The following is a 21,495-nucleotide window of genomic DNA, read 5'->3' as shown; positions in this document are numbered from 1 at the left end:
AGAGGAGCCTTCTCCCCTGTATCAGCCCTCTCCAGCACATCAAGTCACATCAGGACTGAGCATATCCTCATCCACTGAGGCCAGGCAAGACAACGCTGCTAGGGGGAAGTGATCCAAAAGCAGGCAGTAGAGTCCATGTTAGAAAACACCCCCTTTCACTCGCCATATGAAGACCAAGCAGCCCATCAGCCACATCTGTGCAAGGGCCTAGGTCCAGACCATGCTCGCTCCTTAGTTGATGTCTCAGGCTCTGAAAGCCCCCATGGGACTGGCTGAGTTGTCTCTGTTGGTCTTCTTGTGAGGTTCCTGTCCTCTCCAGGGCCTTCTGTCTTTCCCTTAACACTTCCACAGGATCCCCGGAGCTCTGCCCCATGCTTGGCTGCAAGTACCAGCATCTGTCTGCTTCTACTGCTGGCTGGAGCCTCCCAGAGGACGGTCATGTTAGGCTTCTGTCTGCAGGCAAAACAGAGCATCATGAGTAGTGTCAGGGCCTGGCTACCATGAGGTGGGTCTCAGGTTGGGCCAGTTATTGGTTGGACATTCTCTCAATCTTTGTTTCCTCTTGATCCCTCTACTTCTTGTAGTCAGGGTAATTTTTGGATCAAAAGTTTTGTCGGTGGGTTGTTGTCGGAATACCAATCAGCTATTAAAAACAAGGAAATCATGAAATTTGTAGGCAAATGGACAGAGCTAGAAAAGATCATACTGAATGTGATTTTTAAAAGAGAAAGAAATGTATTTTCTGAGGTCACCATTAGACACTATGTAACTACGTTTGGAAGCTGGAATAAATCTAAAGATGTATATACACAATCTTTTTTTTTAGAGCTCTAGAAATTTAACCCTTATGAACTCAAGATTTCTTCAGCAGTCCAAGCCCAAGTTTTAGGTGTCTCATGGCACTGTCCTGGAGGGGGTCTGGCTAGTCCTGTTGTAAGATGCACAACACCATCTGTAACAATATCTGTGCATCCATTGCCCTCAACCTTTGTCCAGGCCTGGCCATTTGCACAAGTGGCTGATGAATGTCTAGCTAGACGATTCCTCCAGAAAATTTCCTGGGGTTGACTAAGGTCTGGTTTACCGAGGCATGTCAAGACACATTTTTAAAGAACCTTTCTGCCTTTGCTTGGGCGTTACTTAGGAAGAGGACACTGGATATGTGTTGCTCTGTAGTGCCACTGTCCTCCTGTGGGGACGAGAATGTTCTCACCCAGGGATCTTTTCCCCTAAGCATCTTGTTAATAGATCTGTCCTTCTTCTTTAAAGTCTAATCTAGAGACACTCCAAATCAGTAGAACAGGACCTCCCCTTCACTGTTTCCTCTTACATAAGTCTTTTTTGAGTCAGGGTCTCTCTTTGTAGCCTTGGCTGTCCTGGAACTCTCCATGTAGACCAGACAGGCTGAGAACTCACACAGATCTGCTTGCTGCTGCCTCCCAAGTGCTGAAATTATAAGTGCACAGCAGTATACCCAGCTTTCCAGTCTTTACAACATTTTCTTCAGACTTTATTTTTATTTTCTATGTGTAGGTGTTTGTTTTGCCTGAGTGTATGTCTGTGTATCACATGCATGCAGTGCCTGGTACAGGTCAGAGGAGGGCATCAGATCCTCTGGAATTGGAGTTACAGACAGTTGAGTTGAGAGCCACCGTGTGGGTGCTAGGAACAGAACCTGGGTTCTCTGGTAGAGCAGCCAGATCTCTGAACTACTGAGCCATCTCCCAAGACTCACCCTATGCAGTCTTTACAGAGTTGGGATTCAAGGTGAAATGAAATAGAATACATGGGGAAAAGTGGGCGCCTGAGGACAGCAATAATAAATAATTAAAAAACTTTCTTTTACAAGGGGCTGAAGTCAGCTGTCTCTTCTCTCTTGGGTCCCAGGACTTCGGTATTGCTGCTTATGTCTTAAAAACTGTCATTCTTAATTTGTAGAAAATATATTGTACAATATACTAGATAGTTTTCCATATCAGAAGTTTGTAATGACACACTGTTATTTCTCTCTCTTTTTGTGACACACAAAATATAAGCACATGAAAGAAAATATGACATCCTGTTTCGAATCGGTGTTTTATGAGATGGGGGGTCTTTTACTTATCACTTACTTCCTTGTTAGAGCACAGGGCACATTTCTTTGCAGAATCAAGACTGGACCCTAAAGAACATAGTTTGGGGATTGTAGAACTGTGGTTTTCAGAGATCCACCAAAAATGAAATCAAGGAGACATGGTTCTAGAGGAGGGAACTAAATCGAAGGCTGTTTCACTATCTGCTGTCAAGAAGACTCAGCGCATAAGTTCTTTCCACGGGAAAGTGCTGTGCTTTAACAGATCGGAGCTGACAAGAGTATTCGATGATATTAAGCCTTGTTTGAGGCCATTAACACAGTATGTTTGAATCCCACAATGGCAGGTATGTTTTGGATGACGAATACATCAGTTCTTCTGGAGCCAAGTTCCCAGTCAAGTGGTCCCCGCCTGAAGTTTTTCACTTTAACAAGTACAGTAGCAAGTCTGACGTCTGGTCATTTGGTAAGTATGTTTGTTTGTTGCTAGACTTAATACACTGGTAGTCTTTCCTTTTCAGCTCTTGCTTGTTTATTTTTTGACATGGTGTAGTGGTCTTTAAAAGTTTTCTTGTAACTGCTTTGGCAACTGGCGTCACCCAGCTCCCCACATAGCTCTGTGCTCTGGATCTTTTCCTTCCCCAGTGAACACTTACCATGAAGCTGTAACAAGAAGCCCGCTGATCTAGAAGGCACGTGCAGCCAATGCTGCCATGTCACAGTGGTTTGAAGGAGGTGATCACTGCATTTCCAGTGTGTTTGAAAAGTTCCGTTGTTTAATTATGCAGCAGCTTAATTGTAACTGTCTGTTCATTTGAGCTGATTTTCAAACCATGGCTACTGATGAGCAAAAATCTGTTAACTTTCATCTGGAACTTCCTGGGTGGCTTTAAGGCTTAGAGAGCCGTTCTTGTTCTCACAACTGAGGGGGTCTATTCCTCACGGTAATGTTAGGCTTGATCTTCTTAGCTCTCTTCTGACTTCCTCTCTGCGGTGAGGTTTTGAGCTTTGCTGGGGAGGATTATGCTAGTGCATTTTAGTTGCCTAGGTGGCTGGGGTGCAATTGGAACTCATTTGGTTCACACATTTCCTCCTCCTTGAGTGGTGAACTACTGAGCTTGTTCTCTCTCTCTCTCTCTCTCTCTCTCTCTCTCTCTCTGGGTGTGTGTGTACATATACTGTAGATGCCAGGAGACATTCTTGGGTATCATCTTCAAGAATGCCATCCAGCCCCTTTGAGATAGTCTCTCATTGGCTTTGAGCTCACCTCCTGGTGGCCAGCGGGCCCCAGGCATCTGCTCATTTTTACCTCCCCAAGGTTGGGATTACAAGAGGACATTACCGGGCCAGACATTTTAAAAAAGATTTATTTTTATTATTTTTAGTTATGTGAATGTGTGTGGGTATGCGTATGTGACCACGTGTGCTCATGGAGGCCAGAGGCATTGGCTTCCCCTGGACCTGGAGTTACTGGCAGCTGCGGAGTGCCTGCCACGGTTGCTGGAAACCAGTTGTGGGTTCTCGGCAAGGGGAACATCAGTACTCCCAACCACTGAACCACCTCTCCAGGGATGCCAGGCATTTTGACATGGGTTCTGGGTATCAACCTCGGGGCTTCATGTCTGTAAGCAAAACCATTACGAACTGCTGGATTTTGTAGGGTTCTTCCTATCGGCTTAGACTCTTCATGGAAAGAGGCAGACATGTGCCATCTGCTTTCTGGGGGCCTGCTGGCTGCAGCGGGCAGAAAAGGCTCACACAAATATGTCATTATCTATGGAAGAGCAGAAAGATCCACGGATTTGATGATGTGGGGACAGGAGGAGGTGGGAACAGGAATGGTACTTAGCAATGAAAATGCTGCTGCATTCTCTGCCATGGGGAGGCTGTTGGGACCAAAACAAAGGTACAGACTACTTAAAAACTCAGGGGTACACAGTCTGCTTCCCATCTAGAATTGCTTTCTTTCTGGGCAATCGTGGTTTCGAGGCCGCGGGAGATTAACATCTTGAAATCTGAATCAAGACATTGTTTGGGTTCCAACTGACTCTTGTTTTCTTTGCAGGAGTTTTAATGTGGGAAGTTTTTACAGAAGGAAAAATGCCTTTTGAAAATCAGTCAAATTTGCAAGTGGTGGAAGCCATTTCTAAAGGTTTCCGGCTGTACCGCCCTCACCTGGCCCCCATGTGCGTCTATGGAGTTATGTACAATTGCTGGCATGAGGTAGGTGTCCCTCATGACTGTACCGTGGCAGCCGGAACTGCCCGTTCCCTGGTAACGACCCTGAGAGTCAGTGCACCGCTTCTCTTATGAGCTTCCCCCACCCTCCACCCAGTTTTTCCACAATGGACTTTCATCTGGGAGCTCATTTCCAAGTCTTATCTATCTGAGCTGGGTTCTTGCAGAAACTGCATGTTTCTAAAGGCTCATGATTAAATGATTTATTATCTGGAAGAACTGGGTGGTGGAGCTGAGAAAAAAAAAAAACAACCTGGCTTGTTGAACTTCCCCACAGGATAAGGAATTTGCTGCTTTATTCACCGCACTTCATTTTCATCTGCCTTTGCTTTCAAGGCCAAAAGTAGCGGGTTTCATCTCTTCCTGGCATTTAAGACTCCTGATAGAGAGATTAAACCAGAATAGAAACTGAAGGCAGATTGTGCTGGGAACCTCCATTTGGGAAACCATCACTTAGGAGTTGCTCTTTTTGTTGAAATGCCAAGATTAAAAAATCAAGCCGGAGGGGCTGGGTTTCTGTTCTCCTCTCTCTCCTTTTCTGGGCACCTATTCAACACATCCCTCCTGCTCTGCTTTGTAATCAGCAAGCTTAGCCCAGAAAAATCATAGCTTAGTGAGGGGGGTCTCCTGCTGCCAGAAAGACAAACAACAAACAAACCCATAAACCAACAAACCCATCATTTGATTCCCAATTCACAAACACTGGAAAAAAAAAAAAAACCCAGTATTTCAAGAGTGGTGGGACTATTCATATTCCAGAGAAGTATTTCCTTTAGGAAGATCCCCAGTGTATGAAAATAGTCACAATTAATTGTTCCACAAGGAATCTTGAAATCTTGAAAGATCAAGAATTGTCAAGTAAGCTGTTAGGAACAACAGCTGCCTTCGGACTGTCTTTGCCATCACAATGTAAATATCTTAGGACATGCAGATGGTGGCTGCAATGTTTTTGACTTAGAAATTTCTAATTTTATAATGCCATAGTTTGAGCATTAAATGTTGATCTTTTCCTTGATGAATAATATAAGGTATGAGCCTCTATCGGGATGCTGGGAAGGGGCCCCTCTTCCTGGCAGCCACAGATCATGAGAATGAACAAGTGGTTGCTGTAGACTGTTGCTAAGCTGTGACTTCTGGTAGAGCACTCACATAAAACGCATCTTCAGCTTACGACATTTTCAACTTAGAATGGGTTTACTAGGAGATGACCACGCCCTGAGTCAGGGAGCCCTAACAGACACACACAAGTGCATAGAGCTTTGCAATCTTGTGTATTATTTATGTGGATATGAGCCAGAGAGGAGGAAGGGTAAACAGGATGGTCACAGAAGGAATAAGGAAATGAACTTAGTCTCAAGTTGAAGTCAGAAAATGTACCCAAACAACACACACACACACGCATACACATACACACATATGCTAAAATAAGATATAAAGCTACTTATTTTTTTTCTAGTTTTAACTCTCATAGTCAGCTGTTTTCTGTGGTGGGTAAGCGAATAAAATGTAATTAGTGATGGAGTCTAATTGCCTAGGTTGAAGTCCTGAGGCTTGAGGAGGGCCCTTCTAACTGTATAGAAGTTCACTGAGATGTAGAGAGTTTGGGACTAGGTAAATATTTGCTTGAGCGGCTTCCTTAAACTGGCTGTGTGGTGTTTCTGACTGTGGGTTAATTGGAATAAAGTGATTTTTATTTATCAAAAAAAGGACTATGTTTCCATTGATAAACACGCCAGAGACTCCACCTGATGAACTTGGACCTCCCAGAAAGGCACCGCGATTTACTCTTGACCCTCATCAAGGATCAGCCACCTTTCTTGCCCCCTTTTTCATTCCGTTGCTGTGCGCAGCTCCAACTCCACCAGATTCCAAAGGTTCCACAGTGCCGTGTCTCTCCTCAGGGGGGCAGAGCCAAACCAAATCTCAAGGTGACACAGCGAGAGGTGCTCTGATCCCTGCTTCCACTGCCAATGGCTTGGTTCCCTGCGCTCCAGGGTCTACGGAGTAGATCCTCGAGGAGACGTGCCTTTCGCTTTCTGCGTGAAACCCTTCCTATACTAAACCAAGTATAGTAAACTGACGCTGAGCTGGGGGGACCTCACAATCTAAATCCTGTCATGTTCCAGAAGAAATTTCTGTAGGGGTAGAAATAGTCTGCGTGTGCTCTGTCCACAGAGTAGCCAACTCTGGCTACAGAGGATCTGGAAAGTGGCTAGTATGGTTGAAGAACCAAGCTGGAATACTTACCCGTTTTTAGTATATTTACACAGTCACGTGTAACTAAGGCATGCAGTCTTGTCTGTGCTCTCTACTGTTCCCCTCTCACCAGTGCCTTCCTCACATGCCAATCATGCTACTGTGTGTCAGCCAAGATACACCGTTCTTCAGTTGTGCACAGCCAGCAGAGGCTGAGGGCTCTGTCTGTAAGTCCCGCAGCTGGTGTATGAGTGCGAAGCAAGCCGAGCTGAACGGCTCTCTTTCTGTTTTCCAGAACCCTAAAGGCCGCCCAACATTTGCCGAACTGGTTCAGGTTCTCACAGAGACTGCGGAAACCTGGTGACCAGAAATGGAATGCCAGTCCACAGGCTCATCTTGCAAAACACTGTCACAAGGTGAAATCAGGGGTATCGCTGATGGGGAGTGTCCTCCATTAGGGTTGTTGACTCTTGGCAATAGAGCAAAGGTCTCAGGCTTTCCACACTGATTTCAAGGCAAAATATTCTCATAGTTTTTCTCCATGTGCGAGAGGGACTTCTGAACTACACTTCTATGTTTCACATCTTATATGTGAACGGAGTGGACTCCACCTCTGTCCTCCAACTGGCTTCTTCATGATTGGCGCCCACAGAACCCTAACGTGTACATGGAACCTTGATTCTTCTTAAGAAGCTGAAGCAACTTCTTTCCTGAGGACTGAAATTCCTCTCTGGTGCGGTCCATTCGGAGAGGAAGCAACAGCAACCACCAGATTCTGCCAATTCATGGAATAAAGAAGCCTCCCTGACAGAGTTTCATGTTTGGGGCTGTACAAATGTTTATGAAAAACATGCCTTTGGAACATTCTGGCAATGCCTTTTATTATCTTGCCGTACGTTATTTAATAAACTCTTTGGTTATTGTGGGTCATAAGGTTCAAGTTTTTAACACTGTTGAAAACCTGGACCAAAGCGCCCTTTGAACACACATTGGCAAAATTTCTATTTCTAGTGCTATACATTGTCAGGGAAATCCAGAGCCCGCCTTCAGTTCTGAGAGTTCATCCTTTGGACATGTGAGACAGAGTTACCTAAGATGCCTCGTTCTGCCATAACGACCGTCTCCAGTACTTTCTGTAGGATGTCGCCTTCCATCCAAATGAGGAGGCCACGGGGTGAACAGATGTGGCACACGCCTCTAATCCCAGCACACGAGGCTGAGGTAGGAGGCTCTCTGTGAGTTCTGGGTCAATCCGGGCTACCTATCGAGCTCCACCACAGTTCTTAGTTTACCATACAGTCTTCATGGGAATGGACCGCAAACTGATTTTTATTATTCTGTGTGCTTCGGGAACCCCATGGGAAGAACAGCACCGTGTGAAACAGAAGCATGATTACAGGGAACTTTCTCGGGGGGAGCCCATATCTACACACTGTCCCTTCCAGCAGAGTGGCTGTAGGGGAACTTGCTTTATGATTATGTTTTTACTCTGTTGCCATTGGATTTTCTTTTTCTTTTTTAAATTTATTTGTATTTTTAAATAATTTTATACATTCACTTGTATCCCAGCTGTAGCCCCGTCCCTCTTTCCATCTCAATCCACCCCTCCCTCCCTCATCTCCTCCCTGCCCCTTTCCGAGTCCACTGATAGGGGAGGTCCTCCTTTCCTTCCATGTGACCCTAGCTTATCAGGTATCTTCAGGACTGGCTGCAATGCCCTTATCTGTGGCCTAGTAAGGCTGCTCCTCCCTTGGGGGGAAGGGGATGCTCAATGAGCCAGTCATTGAGTTCATGTCAGAAATAATTCTTGTCCCCCTTACTAGGGAGCCCACTTGGATACTGAGATACCATGGGCTATGTCTGAGCAGGGGTTCTAGGTTATATCCATGCATGGTCCTTGGTTGGAAAAACAGTCTCATAGAAGACCCCTGTGCCCTGATATATTTTGACCTTGTGGGGCTCCTGTCCCCTCTAGGTCATACTAACTCCTCCTTCTTTCATATGATTTTCTGCACTCTACTGAAGGTTTGGTTATGAGTCTCAGCATCTGCTTTGATAGAGTCTTTCAGGTGCCCTCTGTGGTAGGCTCCTGTCCTGTTACTTGTATTCTCCTACTTGTATTCGGTCCCCTTTGTCTTTCTAGGTGAGTATTGATCATCTTACCCTGGGTCTTCTTTCTTGTTTATCTTCTTTAGGTGTACAGATTTTAGTATGTTTATCCTATCTTATAGGGCTAATACCCACTTATAAGTGAGTATATACCATGTGTGTCTTTCTGCTCCTGGGATATCTCACTCAGGATTTTTTTTCTAGATCCCAGCCATCGGCTTTTCTTATCTTTATTTTTTAAAATGTATATTCTAATTATGCTTTCTCCTCCCAGTTCCTCCCACCTCCCCATCCAGATCCACTCCCTTTCTGTCTCTTATTAGAAAAGAACAGGCTTCTAAGATATAACAACCAAACACAACAAAATAAAATATAATTGGATAAAACAAAACTCCTCATGTTGAAGTTGGACAAGGCAAACCAATGTAGGGAAAGAGCCTCAAGACAAGGCACAAGAATCAGAGGCCCCACATGATCAATCACTCAGGAGTGTCATTTAAAAAAAAACAAACAAACTAACTATGCTGAAAGCTATAATATATATATGCAGAGGACCTGAGGCAGATCGTGTGTTTGCTGCTTCAGTCTTTGTGAATTCATGTGGCATTTGCTCAGTTGATTCAGAGGGCCTTGTTCTCCTGTATCTCTTTAATCCTCTTATACTCTTCTGCCTCCTCTTCTGTGGAGTTCCCTGAGCTCTGAGGAGAGGGATTTGATGGAGACATCCCATTTAGAGCTGTGTGTTGCAAGGTCTCACTCTTTGCCTAATGTCTGGCTGTGGGTCTCTGTCTTTGTTCCCATCTGCTGCAGGAGGCAGCTTCTCTGGTGATGGCTGGATAAAGCACTGGTACAGCAGAATGGCATTAGGAGTCATTTTGATGGTTACTTTTAAATTTTTGAACCAGTAGTATTTGGTTTTGCCCCAGGTCTCTAGGCTATCTATTCTCTGGATTTTAGTCACTCAAGTCATATTCCAGCTGCCTCTCCCTGCATTCCCTCCCTCAACCCCATGTCCTCACTCTCCTTCCACTTGATCCTCCTGTTCCTGTTCTACTTGCTGCCACTCTACCTATAAAATCTACTCTATTTCCCCCTCCCCAGAAGAGCCATGTGACCTCCCCCCCTTCCCTTCCTCAATACCTAACCTCTCTGGTTCTATGGATTGTAGCTTGTTTATTACTTATTTAAGGGCTAAGATCCACATATAAGTGAGTGCATACCATGTTTATCTTTCTGGGTCTAGGTTACCCCACTGAAGATGATTTTTTTTCTAGTCCAATCCATTTGTCTGTAAATTTCATGATGCCATTTTTTTTTAAAGCAGCTGGGTAATACTCTATTGTGTAAGCACACCACATGTTATTTATCTATTCTTCCGTGGAGAGAGACATCTAAGTTGTTGCCAGTTTCTGGCTATTATGAATAGAGCAGCAATGAACATGGTTGAGCAAGTATCACGGTGGTAGGATCAAGCATCCTTTGGGTATTTGGGTATAAGAGTGGTATAGCTAGATCTTGACATAGATTGGTTCCCAACTTTCTGGTGAGCTACCACACTGATTTTCTTAGTGGCTGTACAAGTTTGCACTTCCACCAGACTGACAAACAAACTCACAAGACACATTTAATCTAGCACTGGCTTTTGTTGCTGTTTTCTGGAAGGATACATGGCAGAGAACAAGACACACACAGCTTCTTGTCTCTGTGAGCATCCTCCCAGTCGCCATGAAGCCAACAACCCTTGCCCTCACCTGCCCAGAGAGCATTTATAATTGCCACGGGATGCTTTCATTTTCCTATTTGTAGACAGGCTGACAGTTCGCAGGTCTCCACCCTCTGTTACCCAACATAGGATCCCCAATGTACACAACAGATATATGCTCCGGCACCCAACATTACAATTTTATCTTAACTGGGATCGCTTACAAAGGACCGGTGCTGGGAGAAAGTAAACTTAAGATCTCCCTGGGTAAGCTCTAGGTCTTAGAGAAAACGCGCATTGGCTTGCTGTGTTATCCTTGACTTCCCCATACATAAGTATACAGAGCTGACATGGTAGCTCAGAAAACCAGCATGGGCTTGTCATGAATGAAGTCCTCTGTTTAAGTCCCAGCAAAGCAGATGACTGAAACATTTTTTTTGAAAATGTATTATTCTTTTCCATATACTAGATTTTAATATTCTTTTCGTTCCCACAACTCCTCCCGGATGCTCCCCGCTTCCCCACCCACTCCCCACTCAACTTGACATCTCTTTCTCTCTGCAATAAACAAGAAACACAGCAAAAATGAAAATCAAAGCAGACAAATTAAAACCCAGAAAAATGAATATGACAAAACAAAATACTAAAAGTAGACAAAAATTACACACAAAACCATGGAATCCTTTTTTTTTTTTTTTTGGCCACATATTCTTGGACATTGAGCGTGGTTGATATATACAGTGACATTTCACTGAAAAAAAAAAGATTAATTTCCCCTTGCCCAAAAGGTATCTACTGCAAACAGCTTCTTGACTAGGGATGGGACTCTGTGACTGTGGTGGTTTGAATGAAAATGGCGCATAGAGAGTGGCCATATCAGGAGGTGTGGCCTTGTTGGAGGAAGTGTGTCTATGGGGGTGGGCTTTAAGGTTTCATGTCCAGTCTCTCTCTCTCTCTCTCTCTCTCTCTCTCTCTCTCTCTCTCTCTCTCCCTGCTGCCTACTGATCTAGATGCAGAACTCTCAGCCAGCTCCTTCTCCAGCACCATGTCTGCCTGAGTGCTGGCATGCTTCCCACTGTGCCGATAACAGATTAAACCTCTGAACCTGTAAGCCAGCCCCAGTTAAATGCTTTCCTTTGTAAGAGTTGCTGTGGTCATGGTGTTTCTTCACAGCAATAAAACCCTAACTAAGGCAGTGTCTGTTTTTTCCTTCTTAGTGCTCGTCTGGCTTGAACCTATTCAGGTCTTGTGCTGCCACAGTCTCTGTGAGTTCATGTGCGCATCGTCTTGTCGTGTCTGAGAGAGGCTGTTGCCTTGGAGACATCTGCCATCTCTGACTGTCACAGTCTTTCTGCCTTTTGCTATCCATAGATCCCTGAGACTTGAGGGGAGGGCTTTGATAAAGACATCCCATTTAGGACCGAGGGCTCCATAGTCTCTGCACATTGTTCAGTTGTGGGTCTTTGTGTTAATTTTCATAGACTGCAAGAAGCTTGTCTGATGGAGGCCGAGCAATGCTCTGGTCTGAGTCACAGCATAACGAGGCAGCTGTGTTGACTAAAAGCAAACTGAAAATTAAAAAAGAGAAAGCTACAATGTATAGATAGTCTTACTAATGTTCATAATGTGTAGGCATTTATGTAGCCAGGTGCAGAAGAAGTGATATTTCCCAGAATCCCAAGCAATTTGTACTTCCTATCTAAATCACTAACCCAAGGGTTATTTTAAATTTAATTTAATTTAATTTAATTTAATTTTATTTTATTTTATTTTTTACATTGGATACAGGGTCTCTTTATGTAGCCTTGGCTGTCCTGGAACTCACTATGTAGACCAAGCTAGCCTTGAACTCACAGAGATCCGCCTGCCTCTGCAGAATTCTGGGATTAAGGACGTGTGCTACCACATCGGGCAATAAGTAATTTTCATATCAGGGACTCTAAAACCAAGGATTAGTGTGGCTTAGCTCTACGTTTATGTGAATGGGATCAGTACTAGTTGGTACCTGGCTTCTGTTACTAAATAATATGTATTTTTGGTCTATCTGTGAATCGCATCTCATTTTATTTTTCCATTTCTTCATTGTCTTACATTATTTCATAAGTCATTTCCTTATCTGTTTTACTTTTTTTTAATATTTGATCTTTCTCTAACATTTAACTTATTGAGATTTTTTTTCCTGCTACCTTTTGGTGAAAATACATCTTTCTTTTTGTTAGGCGTATGCCAAGGAGTGGCATTTCAAAGCCAAAGCCATAAGCACCTTTAGCCTTCTTAAAGTGTTAAGCTTCTCAACTCAATGGAGATGCCAAGGATGCAACCAGTGGCCAAAGATGAGGGTTCCACTTACTCTGCATTCTCAACGACACTTGGCCTCTCTCTGCTAGCCATGGCAGCAGCCTAAAGACTTTCAAAGATGTCCTGGATCATATTAGGTTTTGTTGGTTGAGGTACAATGCAATGTTATCTGCATCCCTGGCTCTTTGCTGTCATCACTGCAGTATATTTCAGGTCCAATTTAAAATACTGAAGAAGAGTAAATGGATTTTGAATGCTACAAAAAGTGTAGAGGTACAATGCAGGGCAGAAAGAGGGAATTTGGCAAGAGAACTTGAAAAGTGAAGACATGAAAGATACAAGTTTACAAATTAACACACACACACACACACACACACACACACATGCTCTCTCACTCACATGGGTTTTTGCATCTCTAATTGCCTTGCAAAGAGCCTGGGTATTTTTAAGTATTTGAGGAGAAAGCTGATCTTTTGGCTGACAGAGTTTAGGGGTTAGCATTGGAGACTGACGTCATGCTTGCCTAATCAAAAAAGTTAAGGGCACTGGGGAGAAGCAGACACAATAATCAGAGGAAGGGCAGTGCCTGATGCCTCTAGAAGAGGGAAGAAAAAGAAATGTCTACTGTGTTAGGTTGTTTGTGATATGGCTTTCCTTTCCCATGAGCCTCAGTTTTCACTCCTTGGGGATAGTATAAGAACCACCATGGACAACAGAGTTTAGTGTCAGGTGAAGGGTATCCCAGGACCCGTGGACTCTGCTGTTTCATTTGTAGACAAGTGTTAAATGTGTCTGGCATTCGGTTACTGTCAGGCATGCAGAGTCTTCTTGGAGGGAGCCTCCAAACTGACAGTGGTTTCAGCCCCTAGGAAGCTAGTTACTGCTCTCTGGAAAGCCACTCTCTTCAGCTCTCACCCTCTCTGCATGGTCTAGGGCCGTCTCCCCATGCTTAGAGTAAGAAAGACTGTCTTGGCACTTGTTGAAATGGTGTGGAAGATTTTATTTAAGATGATTGCAATGGGGGTTAAGGTTATGTCAGTGTGGAGAAAGATTGAAGAAATCTTCAGGTGGGGACAGAAAGCAGAGAGAGGGGTCAGTGGCACCATGGTTTCTGAAAGGAGAGATCAAGGGAAAAAGGAACCTTGCTAGACTGGTTTAACCAGAGATTAACCTTTTGGCTAGATAAGGACTAGGATAAAAATTTTGACATTCAGTGTGGTGGTAAGGAATTTGATCAGATATCTAGGGTGGAGGGGGATTAGCTGGGTTTAGGGAAAAGAGCTCACGAGAGTCAGGCTACACCTGGGCCAAAAGACACTGCCCAGGACATCACCTGCTCACTCCAAGGGCTTGCAGGGGTGTGGTCCCGTATGCCCCTGGCTCCCCAGCAACACCTCTATCCACACTTTGTGTCATTTAGATTAATTTCTCTAATTTGATTTAAATTTCATCCTGGGCAATGTGGGTGTGACTTTAGGAGCCCAGTCCTGGAGCGTCATAATTCTTTTTTCCTTTAATAAACAGATCCTTATCCTCTGCTTGTATTGTTCTTGCATTCTTTTCTTGTGTCTGCCTTGAGCTGAGTTTCCATGGAAACATCTTTCCAATACTAGCAACCTTGCGGTGTGCTGACAGTCTTTTCAGGGTTTCTGAAGGATGATGATGATGATGATGAGCGTGTGTGTGTGTGTGTGTGTGTGTGTGTGTGTGTATTTGGGCAAGGTGCAGATTTTCCATTTCTTCTGGGAGAACTGATTTTATCCCGAGTCTTGGTTCCCCAGAACCGAGGGTTCTTGTCACTCTGCATTCCATCTCAGCAGTTTTGATACTTCAGGAGTCACAGTTTGCCGGAAGAGTAACAACCTCAACCAATAGACGTCTGCAGATATCCTTCCTCAGGAGTGGCAGCTAGAAGTGCTGCAAGGTAACTGTGGAGGGGCTGGAGCCGGTTTAGTCTTTGTCATGCAAATAAGAGGACCGTGGCTCAATCCCAGAACTCCTGTAGAAAAACTGAGTGTGGCAGCTCACACTTGTAATCTCAGGGTTGAGGGAGTAGAATCAGGTGGGTCCTGGGACTCTCCGGCCTCCAACCTAGCCTACTTCTGAGAAACTCTATCTCAAAAGCCAAGGTGGATGGCGCAGGAGGAAAGACGTCCACCACTGTTCTCAGGTCTACACACTCACATGAACATGCAACTTCAAGTGCACACAGAGAGAGGGGTGGGGAGAATGTCCCCTTTCAGAGTGGGCAGTTGCTACTGAAGGCTAAGAAGCATCGACTTAGCAGCAGAAGGATCCTGAATAAAGTCTACCTAAACTCTGGAATCTCTCACAACTTTACTGATGAAAAAAAAATCTTAGTACTGTAATAGCCAGGTTCTGTGACAGTCAAAATATTATCCCAGCCACCATCAGAACTGCCACTAGGTTGTATTTGATGCAGTACAACCAGACACACCACAAAACACACATTAGCTTTAAGATATTTTGATAACTTCATTCCTGTATTTGGTTCCCTTTCTAGATCCGCAGGTTTCTACTTTACAGTTTAAAACATTATTTACAGAAGGAGGGTAAAGTCTTGATCAGACTTCTGAAGGATCTATAGCATAAAAAAAGAAGCCCCAAACAAACAAAAATATCAAAAACAAAGACAAAAAAAAAAAAAAAAAGAGCATAAGGAAGCTCTGAGCAGAACAGGATTGGGAAGCTAGAAGAGTGCCTGGCAGGCCACACACCGCTCATCAGCTGCGTGCAGGGATCTCATTCTGGCTACTGTGGAGATAACTCATTAATATGCAAAATCAGCCAGACCCTTTCAACCACACACTGTCAGGTCTTTTCTTCTGGTGTAGGTGTTCACCTTGCCAGGCGAGAATAAGACCACTACCACTTTTGGGGGAGTCCAAATTTGAAGCAAGCTTTTTAAAATACTGGCCAGGATGACAGACACTGGACAGACAGTGTCCATACCCAGGGTTCCTAGAGTATTGTAAATTATAATTATTAGAGGCTTATAAAGACAAAAACCACAAGGTTCCATCCTTCATCCAATCAGGGCAAAACATAAATCCTGATGTACTTCCTGCCTATCTGCTGCCTGTGTGTGATCAAGTTGGGGCAACCAAACTTGTTTATGGAAACAAAAACACGTGGCTTGTTATTTCACATGAACAACAGCCCCCAGCATTCCAGGAAGTGACTTGTCTTTGGGCAGCTGGGGCTTAAAGGTTAGAGGCATTATTGTTCTGGAGATCTCTTAAGCACAGCAATTTAAACAGGAAACTTAACATCACATAGGCACCTCCTGTTCCCCCTATGGTGGGATCCTAGATGTTGATGAGAGGCACTCCCGTGCATGGCAGCAGAGAGAAGGGCTGGATGCAGCCAACATAGCTCTCTATCTAAACAGGTTTATCAGTTTCACTTCAAGTCCAAGCCCTCACACCTGGCTAACAGCAAGAAGAAAGAGCAGGGAAATCATGTCTCTGGCAGCCAGTGTGATTTTATGCTACTTTCTTTTTTTTTAAACAAGGTAATTTATTTATTTTTATTTTATGTGTGTGAATGTGTAGATTAGCACTTTCTAGAGGAAACAGAATACTGCTACATGCTCAGTGGGGATGGAACCTCCTCTCTTTTCTTAAATGTGCAGTCAACCCATGGCTTCTTTATTCCTCTGAATTCTGTCAGGTCCTCCTACTAGCTGGTAGGGCTGGGAAACAACATATTTTAACCTGTAACTTACGTGCAACAATGGGAATGTTTTCTTAGGTAAAGTGGGCAGTGTTTCAGATTTTCCTCCTCTGCCCTCTGTCCCTGCCAACACATAATGTAGGCGTAGAAGGGACAGGTGTGGCATTATCCTAGATGATATGAGAGCATTCAACAGCTGATTTGCCGTAGATACAAACTGGTTGGAATGAATGCTAGCTGCTCAGACTGACCCAACCTACAAAGCGCAGAGTGTGGCTATCAGCCCTGGCCACATAGGTGACCTTGCAATGTTGGAAGGGAAGGGGAGTTTATACGGGACCAGTGTCCCCTGGCACCTGTGGGCACACAACAACGTTCTTATCACTCCGATTGCCCTTGAGTAGTTGGTGACTGGTGTAGGCTGGTCAATTCTGACCTGGCCAGGCCACAAAAGTTCTTTCTGGATGGCAAAACCTCACCACAGCTCCTTTAAGCCAGGGTTTTCTGGAGACTGTAGGTCACCTTGCCCTTGAATGGTGGATACTTATGGTTCTCAAACCCGGACTGGGCACAGACAGGAAGGCCTGGGTTCTGTGCATACCACTGGGGGACTGAAAACAGCTCAGAACACTCAAACAGAGAACCCACATTCCAGCCCTTGCCTCAAACTGGGGACTTGTTGGCCAGTGGGGCTAGCCAAATAGTGAGCACCAGGCTCAATGAGACTTCTCGTCTCAACAGATAAGGTGGAGAAACAATTAAGGAAGACAGGACCTCTGGCTGTGACATATGCCCGCCTGTGTAGCTCCTTCTCCATCCAACCTCATAAAACATACGGAGTCACTGTATGTGGAAATAGTTCCCTAGCAGATAATGGATTTCATTTTCAAGATTCAATGGCAGCCCTTACTGTCCATTACAGAAGGCTACAACAACCCATTTTCTGGATTCTCTTGCGTCAAGATATAAGCATGGGCAGGCCATTGAGAGTTTGGCTATATTTCAGCGAGTAGAACACAAACTGGATTTATTTTTTGTTTCAATAAAAAAAATTTTTAGGTGGGGGTAGGTCACAAGAGTTGGAGAGCAAACCAAGGACTGGGAAAATAAGTACAATCAGGGGCATGGTGTGAAATCCCCCCAAAAAATCAATAAAAATATTATGTTGAAAAAAAAACTGGAGTCAGCTTCCTTATTACCATAAATATGGTGGATGACATACGGATCCTGAAGTATTTATCTTGGCATCATGTACTTTTGTTGTATATCAGACAACACCACACATGTATGTGTCCAGTGTTCTGTTGCTGTGAAAAGGCCCCATATCCATGGTAACTCCTATAAGTTAAAATGTTTAATTGGGATTTGCTCACAGTTTCAAAGGCTTAGTCCATTATTTTCATGTCAGTGGGTGTGGTGACATGCAGGCAGAAGAGAGTTCTACGTCTGCATCTGCAGGCAGCAGGAAATGAGAGACACTCACTGGGCCTGGCTTTGGCTTTTGAAAACCTCATAGCCCACCTCAACCACCACACTTCCTCCAAAAAGGCTACACCTCCCAATCCTTTCGAATAGTGCCACGTCCTGTGACCAAGCATTTAAATCTATGAACCTCTGGGGGCCATTCTCACTAAACCACCAGTGTGGGAAGAGCTTGAGTTTTTCCAAGACATGCTGAGCTGCAGGCTTGTTACAGGGGATAAATGAGCCTCTGGTTCTTTAAGTCATTTGTCTCATGTTTAATTACCCAGAGTTGGTTCAACTCATAAATGACACATCTCCATTGACTTTTTGTGGTAGTTATTGTTTGGTACACATTTGCTAGAATTTTTTCATCAAATGCTTCATTATATTGGTTATACTGTTAAGATTAATACATTAATGCCAAGGACTGTTAGCTTTCCAGTCCAGTTGGGGTAGTTAATCTCGACTGTCAACTTGATGGGTTTAGAATCATGTAGGAAACAAACCTGTGGGTGTGTCTTTGTGGGAGGGTGGCATCTCCAGAGATGCTTAGCCGGTGAGGAAAGATCACCCTGAATGTAGGAGGCACCTAGATAGAATCAAGACAAGAAAGAGTAGAGCATCTACCAGCATCTACCACTCTGCTGACTGACTTGGAGAGACGCTAGCGAGCCACCACATGCTTCTGCCACCATCTTATCACCCAACTGTAGACCCAAGCAAGCACTTCTTCAGTAAGCTGGTCTTGTCAGGTCTTTATCCCAGCCACAAGGGACTAGGACACCAGGATTGCTGTGTATTAGCCTCCTGGGGCTTGAGCCAAGTGAACCTACAACTTTGTAAAATGGAGACAGTGGTCCCGATCTCCCAGAGTTGCCAGAATTCAGTAAGGATGACTCTCCTGGGCAAGAGGAAGTAGACTTTGTAGAGGTGGAGAATTAAGACTCAGGGTTCCAGCATGGTGGGGTCTGGGAGGCTCTCTTCCTGGAAGATGCTCAACTCCTTGTGATGTCCTACATGGTAAAGGAAGAAAGAGCAAGATCCCTGGGGTCTCTTTACAAGACCACTAATGCCATCATAAGGGTTCTTCCCTCAGGAACTCGATTCACCTTATTTCTTTCCAAATCTTCTGCCTCCAGAAAATATCTAACTGGCAAGTGAGGGCTCCGATATCTGAACTGGGAGGGCAATGGGGCTACAAACATCCCACAACAAGCCATTGAACTAGGTCAACTTTGGAAAATATTAGATAAAACTTCCTGTGTGTTTACTATGACATTGGGCTTTGTCTCCTCAGATGTTCTGTTCATTGGTCTGTGTGGTGGTGCCAAAACATGTAATATGGTGATGCCAACACATGTAAAACAAAACAAAGCAATAGAATAGAAACAAGTCCCATATCTCTTCAGGTGATGTACTACCAGACCATGAGTCATTTTAGTGGCTACAGCACTGTGGACATACACTGACTCTGTGTTGAGGACTCTTGTGAAGTTTATTAAAAGGCAGAATGAAAGGAGAAAGATATACCTTCAGTTCCTGGAGAATAACAGAGTTTGCCGGGCTGTGCCTAGCTAAATCAGCACATGTCTGAGCTCCACATCCTACTATTTCCCTGACAGACAATGGCTAAAACAGGCAGCAGAAGCTGGAGAAGCTATGGGGTTCAAGCTCAGAAGTGAAGAGAAAATACAGTGAAGACAACCATGAGTCCAAAAACCAAGGTGGGATTTTGTAGTCTCTGAAAAAACATTGCCACGATGGAGAAGCCAGCAGAATTCTCATATGGATGCCATCGTGCATGCAGAGTTTTATGAAACCGCAGACGAAAGCCAAAAGTTTCAATATTTTTAAAGAGGCCTTGTTACTTTGTGGAGTCTGCCAGTTGATTTGAGAAATGAAAATCAAGTGAATTTGTTTTTGAAGTAGTCACTCTAATTATTTTTGTTCATGTTTCTGCTTCTCAATCCCTTTTGATCTATTTAAATCGCCCCCCCTGTGGGGACAGTAGAGACACAGATGTGTTGGATGGAGGTGGTGGCTGGGAACCGCTCAGATTCTGTGACTGTAGGTCATGTGTCCTCTGTGTGGGTGTGCAGTGTTTCGTCTTGTTGGACCAGTTCCTCCATGATTTTTCTATTCCTTTTCTGCTGGAGGTTAATCTCTAATCAGCAGGTGCTACCCTGTAAGTGGAACCCTTGTGGATAGCTTGAATCATATCTAACTCCCTGGGTCCTGCCTGCTTCTAAGCCAGTTTCATTCCCACGGTGAGACAGCATCATCAAGGAGCCGATGTCCGCCTCAGGGAACTTGTGTGCTAGGGCCTATCTTGGCTGAATGTCCAACTCAGTGCTTGCTGAATTGCTGCGGTGTTTGTGCTTACATCTTGTCATGCTGAGAAACAGGCTCCCCGAATACTAGGGTGCTTTACTCTCTCTCTCTCTCTCTCTCTCTCTCTCTCTGAGTGTGTGTGTGTGTGTGTGTGTGTTTATGCAAGATTGCTTGGAAGGAATTTAGTTCAGTCTAGATAACCATGGTAAAATAAAGCCTTGTTTCATTGTGCCCAGAGGAATTTGTTTCATTTTTTTTCTTCATTATAATTTACTGTTAACAGGTTCCTGATTAAAGGATGAGAAAATTCCCTTTTAAAAAGATTTATTTCTTTATTTATGAATTTATGATGTAAGTGCATGTGTCTGTGTGCGGGTGGCTCTCAGAGGTCAGAGGAAAGTGGCAGAGTCCCTGTGGCTGGCGTGGTGAGCCGTCCAGTGTGTGTTCTGGACCTGAACCGAGGCTTTCTGATAAGTGCTCTTAACTGCTGAGCCATCCCTCCAGCCCGAGAGGTCTCTTGTATTGACATACCAATTCATTTTAAACAGTTTTAGGAATACGGTAGTGAAAACAATAGCAAGAGCTTGTTGAGAGACACAGAGCCTGAACTGGAAGTCTCCTCAGCAGGTCTGTGGTATCAACCTGCTTTGGAGGGGCTAGGCTGTAGGTCTCTGAGGACTTGGCTTTTTTTTAGTGGGGTCTATTAGCAACAGGAGGGGTCACCTTTTGAGAGCCAGGGTCTACTCTGGAGGTATTCTAGACTTTCTTCATAGACTAATGGACTGGGGTTCTGTTTTGGTTTCTATGGTAGATGACACTCCCTGTCCGGGAAGGCATTCTGGAGACAGTCTACAAATCTTAGGGCCAGGTTTAGCTGCCTACAGCTAGCTAGCTGCAATAGCTTTGTCACGTCGACCCAATATGAAACCACCTAGAAAGAGTCTTAACATGGGATTGGCTGGATCAGGCTGCCGACGGTTTGTCTCCGAGGGGTTGTGTGATTCCCTTAATTAATGCAGAAAGACTCAGCCTAAAAGCAGGCAGAACCATTTCCTGGTTTGGGGCCCTGGACTGTATCAGATTAAAAATAAAAGTAGCCGAGTTCTGACCATGAGCGTAGTCTTGTCTGCTCTTGAGCTTGGATCTGGCATGACTGGGTGCTTTGAGTGCCTAATGCCTTGACTTTCCTGGCATGATGAACTACAGTGTGAAACTGTGAGCTGAAGTAAAACCCTTCTACCCAAGACTGCTTTGTGCCAGGTTTTTTTTTTTTTTTTTTTTTTTTTTTCATCACAGAAATGAAGCTAAGATGTTGCCAGTCAGTTACTAACAAGATCTGAGAGAAGAGAATGTGTTAGGACATTCTGGGCATGCAGCAATCAGAACACGC

The 21,495-nt window shown here is 44.3% G+C and overlaps 1 protein-coding gene across 1 annotated transcript in view; it reads left to right on the top strand.

Moving 5' to 3' along the window:
- The window catches only part of Txk (TXK tyrosine kinase), a 35,258-nt gene extending 27,833 nt beyond the window's left edge, over positions 1–7,425 (top strand). Inside the window, exons 12-14 of the mRNA XM_060378725.1 lie at positions 2,419–2,537; positions 4,137–4,294; positions 6,801–7,425. Coding sequence (XP_060234708.1) covers positions 2,419–2,537; positions 4,137–4,294; positions 6,801–6,869 — 346 coding nt within the window. The 3' untranslated portion in view covers positions 6,870–7,425. The remainder of the gene's footprint in view (positions 1–2,418; positions 2,538–4,136; positions 4,295–6,800) is intronic.
- Positions 7,426–21,495: the final 14,070 nt, after the last annotated feature.

This window comes from Meriones unguiculatus, chromosome 3 (assembly GCF_030254825.1).
Source record: "Meriones unguiculatus strain TT.TT164.6M chromosome 3, Bangor_MerUng_6.1, whole genome shotgun sequence".
NCBI lineage: Eukaryota > Metazoa > Chordata > Mammalia > Rodentia > Muridae > Meriones > Meriones unguiculatus.
This window is presented reverse-complemented; position numbering and strand designations above follow the sequence as displayed.